This window comes from Hyla sarda, chromosome 4 (assembly GCF_029499605.1).
Source record: "Hyla sarda isolate aHylSar1 chromosome 4, aHylSar1.hap1, whole genome shotgun sequence".
Taxonomy (NCBI): Eukaryota; Metazoa; Chordata; class Amphibia; order Anura; family Hylidae; genus Hyla; species Hyla sarda.
The window spans coordinates 55,776,747-55,788,611 of NC_079192.1; the positions used below are offsets into that span (position 1 = coordinate 55,776,747).

Sequence of the window (11,865 nt, forward strand, 5' to 3'; positions counted from 1 at the left end):
GACGCACAATCTGTGTCCCAGCCAAAGTCGCCAAGGATAGAGGGGAAAACACTTGGCAATGTGAGGTTGTCTAACAGCGACCACTTTGTGCAGTAAAAAATTCCCATCGTGGGTTGCTTGAACTTAGAATTTCTTTACTACGTAGAGGCACGCAGGCATTGTAGTATCAGTATTTTCACATGGCGTAAGGATAATGGTTCTCATGTGGAGGCTTGGAACATGGTTAAAGGAGTTGATAAGGCTGGTGGTTTCGGCAAAGTTCTTAAGTTACACTCGTAGGGGGAGATTTATCAAAACTTGTGTAGAGGAAGAGTGGGGCAACCAATCAGATAGCTTATTTCACTTTTTAAAAAAGCCTCTAAAAAATGAAAGAAACAACCTGATTGGTTGCTGTGGGCAACTGCGCCACTCTTCCTCTACACAGGTTTTGATAAAGGAAATCCCCCCCATGGATTTCTGTCTTCTTAGCTCACCATGGTTTGACTTATGGGGATTTCGGCAAACGATCATCTGTAAATTATGCGCAAATGTTTGTGATGGCTGTCGGCAGGCTTAAAGGAGTACTCCGGGATAAGAAAACATAAGGGATAAGTTTCAGATCGTGGGGGGGGGGGTCCAACCACTGGGCCCTCCCCCACGATCTCCCATATGGGACCCCAGTAGTCAGCAGCAAGGGGGCGTGCCCGATGACCATATGACGCGACAGCCGACACGCCCTCTCAATACATCTGTATGGGAGAGCCGGAGCGCTGCATCCGTGACAGCCGCCGCGTCATGGGGTGATCAAAACGCCCTATTTTGGCAAAGAGCCGAGGGCCCCTTACGGGAGATTGCAGGGGGGCCCAGCTGTCGGAACCCCCCCCCCCCCCCCTCTGCGATCTGAAACTTATCCTCTATCGTTAGGCTAGGGGATAAGTGGAATAGTCCTTTAAGTTTGAACCACCATGTTGGATTTTTCATCTGACAAAAACTAAAGGAACAGTCCCATAGGACTTCGATTGGCCATGTTGTGGCTAGATCAGAGTATGGCTAGATCAGTATATGGCTAGATCAGTATATGGCTCATGTATATGGCTAGATCAGTGTTTTCCAAACAGTGGGCCTTAAGCTGTTGCAGAACTACAACTCCCAGCATGCCCGGACAGCCAAAGGCTGCTGGGAGTTGTAGTTTTGCAACAGCTGGAGACACACTGATTGGAAAACACTGAGCAAGACTTAGCATGCAGGGAGGTCCACCATAGCCACCCTACCGTAATAAAATTATACTCCTCCCCCACATGTGACCACAATGCCTCCCACCTACAGTTTCTCACAAGGCTTCTCCATTCAGCATTATGGCACATAGGAGAATTCCCCGACACCTTGTTGCTAAACGCATGCACCACTGCATTGTGGAACTCTAACCTTCGAAGAATCAAACAAATGAACAGGACATGTAACACAAAAATAGGCCTAAACTCTGCCCTATCTTTAGAATAGAAAACAGTGCAACTATGTACATATCACTGTAACAAAAAAGGCACAGTAAATATACATCACTCACAGGTACCCCGGACACACCTCGCACCCTCGTTTCTCTCTAAGTTTGCATGTTACAGGTCACGGCCGCCTGTTTGTAGACATTGCTACTGTACAGAGTCCAAGTAAAAGTTACTACTGATCAAACAAACACATCGTAAGTCCATTAATTGTCATAAACTGGGACTTTGAAAGCAGCAGAGACATTCCAGTGTACATTTATGGACATGTATTCTATAGGCACGGGATCTGGCTCAGATAAGATGCTTTCTATATTTAGATGTGACCGTTCCTATAGATTCCTACTGGTGGCCATCATTTATTTGCTGGACTTCCTTGGGATACTGACCTTGTGTATTTCTATGGACTAGGTCTAAGAAAATTGGGATTAGAAAAAAAAGGGTCTTTTTTTTTTAGCAGTTGAACCTAATTCTAATGAATGAATCTGAGCTTCAATACCAGGTTCAATAAGTCATCAACATAGTCGTATAAAAAGTCTGTTTTTTGTTGAACAAGTTGAAGCTTTTATTGGCAGTAGATGGAGTACATAATGTTAGACATAATGTTTAGATGGGTAGTCCAGGTGTGGTGTCCCAGCACCAGAGGCTGTCTTGTGGCTTCGGACTGCTTTGGGCAGCCTTGCAGCACAACTGTTGGACCCATGGAGGGATGTTAGACCCACCCCCTTCCCCCACTAAAATACCTCACCAATCCATCACTCCATTCCACTACCCACCATTTTCCCCATAAATGACCCGACACAAACTGTGGTGAAAATGGGCCGGTCAGGCCCGTTTATTAACATATACCTACTTAAATATATATAACAGTATTATCATAAACAAACATTTATTCAAAACATTTCCTTGAATCATAACCCAAGCAACGGAGGGGTCCCTGGAGGACTAAATCCATTCAACTTTTCCTCACCAACCTAGGCACTAACAATTTACCCCTGGCCGCATTCACCTGACCCAGGGGCACCCACCAGCGTTAGTGCCTGCTCCCATCAACTACTGGGACCCTGACACACCACCAGGAGGCCCATTCAGCTGTGTCCCCAACAGCTGTCAACACCATTCCTCTAATACCTCACCAAACTCTGCAATTCCCAGCAATTAATACCTCCAAGGACCCCTTTTGACCTGCCACAGAATGGAAGTGTGTGACATTTCACCCACTTCCATCCCGCCACACCTGAATAGCCTTCTCAACGCCCTCCTGCAAAGCCAAAGCCCACAAGTCAATGCCAATGGCATTCAAGTGAATACCATCACGACGAAGGAACTCCCTCGGCTCCCCTTCCAATTCACCATGCCAAACCACAATACCACCATTGCGACAAACAAACCGCCCCACCTCCTTATTCGCCTTTGCCCGCGCCTTGTTTAGCCGAGCCACAGACCACACATGGTGCCACACTCTCCGGGCCACCACGTCTGAACAAACCAAAACAAGCCCTGGAAAAGTAGACCAGAGACGCAAAAAATCCAGTTTACTGTCTCTAATTAGTGCCCTCGAAGACGCACCCCCAAATCATTGCCCCCCAAATGGACCACCGGCACATCTGGAGAGCGATCCAAAGCAGCATTTCACAACATACGACTCCACAACATACCTCCAACTCCAATCCACCGAATCACTGCCAGTGACTGACTAACATCCATCTGCCTACCATCGCGATGAACATCCACCTAAACAGCACCCTACCGTACATACTAATGTCCCACTATCCAAACTAAACAGGGGGTCTGACCTGTAAGACAAAAAGAAAAGAAAACTCACAATAAACACAAACAGAAATCACCCAACCAGACAACATCCCCATCCCCGACTACAACAAGCAAGGACGAATGTAGAGGTGATACCTGTACGACTCCCACCAACCAATCCGCTTAAGATGATCCTCCCCTACCCCCCAATGTGCTGCCTCCGTAGCCGCCCTGATGCGGAAGGAATGCGAGCTGTATTGCCCCGGAACCAACCCCATAGCTACCAAACACCGCCTAAAAATGGAGACAAACTGAAAATGCAACAGCGCCGAACCATCCCCATGCACGAGCAAAGGCAACAGACGGGAAGGGCGAAACTCCAGGTAGGCCCTCAGACAATGAACAGGGCAAACAAGAGACCCAGCCAATTCATCTAAAACTACCCATCGGCCCCTACCAACCTGGTTTGTCTTGGACAGACAAAGCCGACACCGCACAACCCCCAACCTCAGTCCCATGTCTGCAAAGGCAAGCCATCCCCCGCCGCCCACGACCGAGACACCAATTCCGAGACCCTAAAGTCCACAAAAAATGCCAAAGAAAAGGCCAAACGAAACAACCAAACCTCATAGCTGTCAAGACACTCCACCTCAACCCGTTCAGCAAGAAAAACCAATAAATCAAAAGAGACCGGGTGGCGACGATCCACCTGGGAACTCAACCCCCGCCTATAACTCTGCAAGGCCCTCTGAACGGGGTTCGTCCACTACACCGTCAACATCCACCACTAACAACAGTTCCTCCCATTCACGGCAAACCTTAGCATACAACTCCCAGGTGTTCACGTGCACTGGTCGCTGGATCACCTCCGCTGCCGATCCCAGACCTCGCTCCACAGCTTCGAGGGACAAGGGATCGCACACCGCTCCGACTCCGGTGCCAACGTACGAAACCTGTCCCACTGCAAGCGAGAAAGAGAATCAGCAATGGAGTTCAATACCCCGGGCACATGCACAGCAACAAAGTGAGAATTCAGAACAAGGCCCCGCAACACCAACCTACGCAACAAGTGCAACACCGGCAGCGAGCTACACGACTGAAGGTTAATAGCCTGCACTACCCCCATATTGTTGCACCTAGACCCTCTCTCAACCGATCCCCTCAAATTTCTGTCGCCAGGATGATTGGGAACAGCTCAAGGAGGACCAAATTCAAGGAGGACTTCAACCCAGCCGAACGCCACGACTCCAGCCACTACCCGGCACTCCACTGCCACAACATCATCCACCAACACAGCCAACCACAACGACCAACCATTATACAAAGTCAAAAACGAATCCCAGACCGCCAAGTCGTCCTGCACCTCAGCGGACAAGCAAACATAATGATGAAGAGCTGAAACCCCTGCCAAGGTCAACCCCAACCTCCGACAAAAAACCCTCCCAATTGGCACAATGCGACAGGGAAAGTTCAGCTTGCCCAACAAAAACTGCGCCTCACGCAACTGAGCCTTCCTACACCAGCAACACCTCACCACACACTCCTGCAAATCAACCAACTTGTTCTCCGGAAGACGGCACTCCATCCTCTCAGAAACAATAACAATACCTAAAAACTTAACCACCGTCACCGGACCCTCCGTCTTGTCCGGAGCCAAAGGAACCCCAAAACGGCGAGCCACCTCTTTCATGGTATGCAAGAGAACCGAGCATACGCGAGAACCCGGAGGACCCACAAACATAAAGTCATCAAGGCAATGAAGTACAGATGACCAAACAGACTCCTGCTTCACCATTCCAAAAAGCAACTTAACGCCTCAAAACAAGCACAGGAAATAGAACAACCCATCGGCAAACAACAATCCACATAATACAAAGCCCCCAACGAATCCCCAACAACCGAAATGCCGATTGAACATCCGTTTTAGCCAAGAGGGCACCCTGGCCAAACTTCTGCACCCATTTAACCGCAGCGTCAAAGGATGTGTAAGACATCGAACACAGGCCTTCAGCAATCCCATCATTCACCGACGATCCTGCTGGATGCAACAAATGATGGATCAGATGAAATTTCCCCAGCTCCTTCTTCGGAACCACCCCCAACGGGGAAACAACTAAATCTGACAAGGAAGGGTCCACAAACAGACCTGTCATGCGCCACAGCACCACCTCCTTGGCCAGCTTTTCCATACAACCTGAGGAAACCGATAAGCAGACAACACAACCCTGAAATAGGAATACGAAATCCCACTGTGAAACCAGCCAATAACAACTCAGCGCCCTCCCTGTTTGGATACTGGCCTAGAAACAACCGCATATCGGTCACCTTCACCGGCATCGCTCCGGGACTGCGAAGCCTCTGCAGCGCGTCCCTTGCCACACTTGAAGCACTTGGCATAACTGTGAGCCCCCCAACACTGCACTGCCCCTCATTGAACTGCCAGCAGCAGCCCCGCCATATACCAGCCGACTGCCCTGCTTCGGAAGCCCCACTGGCTGTCCCTGGAAAGGGCTGAGTACTACCCCGCAGAGCGGCCATAAGGCGCATCCACAACCCAATGTTCTTATGGTCCCACCAGATAGAAGGCCGCACCGCCATCCGCTGCCTGAACTGTTCATCATATCTCAGCCAGGCCATGCCCACATATACCCTATAAGCCTCCCCAATTGCATCAAGGTAACAAAACAAAGCAGAACAGTGAAATGGCGACTTCTCGCCAAGTTTGGAGACAGTTAGAAAAAGAGCGAGATATCGGCAGATACCGCCGCTTTTCCTCCTCTTCCTTCTTACTCTCCTCAGGCTTCCTACGATCCAAATTAAACTTTTCCAACGGAAGCAAGGAAAAGATCTCCACATTTTCGTCCTTCCAGATTTTTTCCCTAACCTCCGGCTTCAAATGGGCCCCCAGCGGCCCCTCAAAGCACACATATACCTCGCCCTTAGCCACATCTGCCAAGCACACATCAGCCCCGACCTTCTCCTTAGGAGCAGCTGCAGGCACCACCAGACTAACACTCCCCCAGCTACCACAACAGGCCCAGCCACCGGGGGCTGCAACAGGCTCCCGCTCCTGCCTCCTGGCAACTACCCCGGTCCCCACTGCCACAACCAGACCTGACACTGTGGGCCCAAAACTCTGCCCCTTTGTGGCCTCCCACACCGACACAGGAGAGCTCCCCGCCTCAACATCCATCATCAGTTAAACTCAGCAGGCACGGGGTGGGGGGTTACCTCATGCTGCTTCTTCTCCCGCCGGAGTGGGCTCCACCCCCTCCCCCGGGCCTATAAATACACTTTCCAGGCTCCTCCCCTTAAACTCCTGACCCCTATGCCCCTCATGTCACCTCCTGATCATGATTCCCTCTTAAAGGGCCAGCCACCCCTGAAACCCTTTATGCTCGCATCAGTTCAAAATTAGGCTGCTCCACTACCAGGTCCCCCTTCGCTCCGCTTTGCTCCCATTAATTGTGTTTTGCACTTTACCCCAAATTAATAACAAGTATTTTGTTGTTCTCCTCATGTATGTTGTTTCTGTGTTACTGTACCCTTAAGAGAGGAACCATGTGAACCTCATGTGACCCTGCCTGCCATTGGGAACCCTAAATTCTTCTCCATATAGTGTAGTGGGGGGAAGGAGTTGCCTGAGTTGGGAGTTCTTCTCCAATGTAAGCTGAGCCACATTGTGGTTAGGGTGTGTCGTGTGCAGAAGCCTGAAGGGAAGGCCCAGATCAAATTTATTCAATCCGGTCATTCTGCAAGGATCACCTGCACGGTGGAAGTTCATGCCCTGGCCGAGGGAGGCTACAAGACCTTGACAGAACCCTAGCTACCAGGATCAATCTACTTTACGGTGTGTTTATTTACTCCCCGTGTCTGGCCCAGGAGAAGCTGTCTCCAACCTCGGACCGTGTATAGGATAACGGAGCCCTGGCGTCACGAAGTGATAAGGTATTTCCCTACACCTCTAGGGACCTCTAGCATATCCCCGTTGCAGAGCAGCCCCCACCTTCCTGGATGAACGCAAGTGACAGCCCACTCAGCCAATCACCGGTCAGCACAGATGTCCCGCCTCAGCCGGTGATTGGCTGAGCTAGCCATCATTTGGGTTCATCCAGTAAGGTCCCCCAAGGACGGGTAAGTAGAAGGAAATCCCTACAGGAGATCACGGGGGTCCCAACACTCAGATCCCCCGCGATCAGACAATTAACCCCTATGCTGTATAAAGGGGATAAGTGTCTAATAAGTTCACTTCCCTGGACTATTCCTTTGAACAGGACCGGTGGTCAACCCAAATTAGATTGCAGCATTATCATTAAATATCTTAGGGAGTCCAGATCACGCACCTTTTTACAGTTTCCTGATAGACCTTTCTGTTCCCAAGATATAAGATATGGGGGTTAATAGTTTATCTGACAATTCAGGGAATCAGTCAGATGGGCGTGAACTTATTTTTAATAATGGTGTGATGGCGAGATTATACAGTCAGGGGGTGTGTATTAGGCATATGTGCCCCTCAATGTACCCCCCCCCCCCCATGTATAATCCCGCCCATCACTTGATTATCACTCCCATTATTAAAATTAAGTTCATGCCCATATGACTGATGCCCTGAATTGTCGGACAAATTATAAACACCCTTAAGAAATAATGTGTCATCTTTCTTTCTTTTTCATTCTTGATAGTGATTTATAAAAAAAAAAAAAACAATTACAAGTTTATGTATAATAAGACCGTATAATTCAATATCCACCTAGATTCTATAAATAAGAAAAATTATTAATAAGGAAAATGGGAATAAAAGGAATTGTTTAGTTTTTTGATGAGCTGTAGAATTGAAGCACATATTATTATAAAAAGAACTTTCATCATGTATGTTTTGTTTTTCCATTTTATACCAATTAATATCCTATGTTTGATACAACAGGAATCATAATGACCCACGGATTAAAGATATTTTTGTCTGTTTTATTTTATGGTATGCTATCCTGTTGGTCTGACTGCTATGGGGATCCTCTCACTATCACTGTTATGGGGTTTCTGTCTGTAATTACCACAGTTATATGTGTCCTGTGGCTGGCACTGTTATGGGGGTCCTCTTGCAGTTAATGTTATGGGGGTTCTGTCTGTAATTACCACTGTTATATGTGTCCTGTGGCTGGCACTGTTATGGGGGTCCTCTTGCAGTTATGGGGTTTCTGTCTGTAATTACCACTGTTATATGTGTCCTGTGGCTGGCACTGTTATGGGGGTCCTCTTGCAGTCATTGTTATGGGGTTTCTGCCTGTAATTACCACAGTTATATGTGTCCTGTGGCTGGCACTGTTATGGGGGTCCTCTTGCAGTCACTGTTATGGGGTTTCTGTCTGTAATTGCCACTGTTATGTGTCCTGTGGCTGGCACTGTTATGGGGGTTCTGTCTGTAATTACAACTGTTATATGTGTCCTGTGGATGGCACTGTTATGGGGGTCCTCTTGCAGTTACTGTTATGGGGTTTCTGTCTATAATTACAACTGTTGTATGTGTCCTGTGGCTGGCACTGTTATGGGGCTCCTCTTGCAATTACTGTTATGGGGTTTCTGTCTGTAATTACCACTTTTATATGTGTCCTGTGGCTGGCACTGTTATGGGGGTCCTCTTGCAGTTAATGTTATGGGGGTTATGTCTGTAATTACCACTGTTATATGTGTCCTGTGGCTGGCACTGTTATGGGGGTCCTCTTGCAGTTACTGTTATGGGGTTTCTGTCTCTAATTACCACTGTTATATGTGTCCTGTGGCTGGCACTGTTATGAGGGTCCTCTTGCAGTGACTGTTATGGGGTTTCTGTCTGTAATTACCACTGTTACATGTGTCCTGTGGCTGGCACTGTTATGGGGGTCCTCTTGCAGTTACTGTTATGGGGTTTCTGTCTCTAATTACCACTGTTATATGTGTCCTGTGGCTGGCACTGTTATGAGGGTCCTCTTGCAGTTACTGTTATGGGGTTTCTGTCTGTAATTACCACTGTTACATGTGTCCTGTGGCTGGCACTGCTATGGGGGTCCTCTTGTAGTTACTGTTATGGGGGTTCTGTCTGTAATTGCCACTGTTTTATGTGTCATGTGGCTGGCACTGTTATGGGGTTTCTGTCTCTAATTACCACTGTTATATGTGTCATGTGGCTGTCACTGTTATGGGGGTCCTCTTGCAGTTACTGTTATGGGGTTTCTGTCTGTAATTACCACAGTTATATGTGTGCTGTGGCTGGCACTGTTATGGGGGTCCTCTTGCAGTTACTGTTATGGGGTTTCTGTCTGTAATTACCACTGTTATATGTGTCCTGTGGCTGGCACTGTTATGTGGGTCCTCTTGCAGTCACTGTTATGGGGTTTCTGTCTCTAATTACCACTGTTATACGTGTCCTGTGGCTGGCACTGTTATGGGGGTCCTCTTGCAGTTACTGTTATGGGGTTTCTGTCTCTAATTACCACTGTTATACGTGTCCTGTGGCTGGCACTGTTATGGGGGTCCTCTTGCAGTTACTGTTATGGGGGTTTCTGTCTCTAATTAACACTGTTATAAGTGTCCTGTGGCTGGCATTGTTATGTGGGTCCTCTTTCAATTACTGTTATGGGGGTTTTGTCTGTAATTGTCACTGTTATGGGGGCCCTGTCGATCACTGTAAAATCCTGATAGGATTGTGCAGCAATTTTTGCAGTAAATGTTTTACCACAATTTACCATCGCCATATATTCCTAACCTCATTTGGTACCAGAATGTTCCAGTCCAGAATAGTACATGTATACAGATATGTGAGCTATACAGGGGTTGAGCTGTATATATATATATATATATATATATTACTGTATCATTGCAGCCTGTTATGTAAAATGTTTAGCCATTACATTCAGTGCTGCGGGTCGATCGGGTCACAGTCTCATCCATAGAATCTGATTCATATTGAGTGAATGTGGAATGTAAGCCGGCATCTCCACCACTGCCACCTCGCCCTGCAACTATGCCGAAGGCAGTGGGCACAGTGACAGGTGGAGGTAGGGCCCTTACGTAAGACATATGGAGGGAGCCACACCTAGGGTGGGCAGATCTTAGCTGCATGGAAACAATATGAAGATGAGAAGAGGCAGGGACGTGGGAAGAGAATGGGGACATTACATCTATGTAAACTAAGGTGTAAGATACAGACACAGGGAGATAGAAGGGAACAGGGGAAACACTGGCGGGAAAGAGAGCGATATTACAGTGCTCCCTCAAGTTACAATATTAATCGGTTCCAGGAGGACCATTGTATGTTGAAACCATTGTATGTTGAGACCAGAACTCTATGGAAACCTGGTAATTGGTTCTGAAGTTACCAAAATGTCATCCAAAAATAGGAAAAGGTGAGGATTATAGAAAAATAAGTAGATAACTAATACAGATAAAGCAAATCCTTACATATAAAAGTAATAAAGATCTGCTGGGAGCTGTAAATCACTGTCTATGTCAGTGTTTCCCAACCAGGGTGCCTCCAGCGGTTGCAAAACTACAACTCCCAGCATGCCCGGACAGCCTTTGGCTGTCCGGGCATGCTGGGAGTTGTAGTTTTGCAACAGCTGGAGGCACCCTCGTTGGCAAACACTGGTCTATGTAGAGGACGGGAGCTTCTTCAGGGTCCTGTACAGTACACAATGTCCTAAAAAAGTAACATGGAGTCGCCCTCACCTGGTGTCCAAAGGAGCAGCTAACCCTGGCACAGGTAAAGAGTACAGAACATGTAATACCTCCCTGTACTGTAGTGGGCACTACCAGACACCAGTCAGTGCATACACTTCAGTAATACAGGGGTTTTACCAGTGAATGTCCATTCTGATTGGTCGGTTCTTCCAGCCATTGACAGGTTTCACAGATCTGGACTGTCTGTAGCATTGTATGTCGAGTCTGGTTTCAAGTTACAATGGTCCAGAAAAGATCATTGTATGTTGAAAATATTGTATGTTGAGGCCATTGTAAGTTGAGGGATCACTGTACAGTGTCATAGAGTTCAATTGAGAAATCAATGGATTATAGAGTAAAAGGGGTTGTGTGAGAAATAGCGCCACTCTTGTGAATGGGCTGTGTCTGGTACTGCTGTCCAGTTCCACTCACTTGATATCAGATAGATTTCCATTGGTCTGACCCATGATAAACAGGTCTGAAGTACAGAAAGGGCACATTGGGCACATGCCTTGGGGCGTTCGCCACCCACCCTTCCTGAACGATATTAGGTGACCCTATGTAGTCCACAAGAGAAGAGGTGGCTATGCATGAATGATCGACTCTAATTTAGGTATATTCTCTATGGGGGAGATTTATCAAAACCTGTGCAAAGGAAAAGTTGACCAGTTGCCCATAGCAACCAATCAGATCACTTCTTTCGTTTTAGAGAGGCCTTGTTAAAAATGAAAGAAGCGATCTGATTGGTTGCTATGGGCAACTTTTCCTCTGCACAGGTTTTGATAAATCTCCCCCTATGTTTTTTATGTGTATTTAGGCTTCTGCTCCTAGTACACAGCCTATTGATAAGGGATATACACCATTGTTCACATGATGCATATTTATAAACTGCGTCCTATAAAAAGAGAAGGACCTGTAACTTATTCCACCCATAATGTGTTAG

General features: G+C 47.4%; 1 protein-coding gene across 1 annotated transcript in view; it reads right to left on the reverse strand.

Moving 5' to 3' along the window:
• The window catches only part of PDLIM2 (PDZ and LIM domain 2), a 31,493-nt gene extending 19,922 nt beyond the window's left edge, over positions 1–11,571 (reverse strand). Inside the window, exon 1 of the mRNA XM_056571061.1 lies at positions 11,355–11,571. Coding sequence (XP_056427036.1) covers positions 11,355–11,376 — 22 coding nt within the window. The 5' untranslated portion in view covers positions 11,377–11,571. The remainder of the gene's footprint in view (positions 1–11,354) is intronic.
• Between the last annotated feature and the right edge of the window lie 294 nt (positions 11,572–11,865).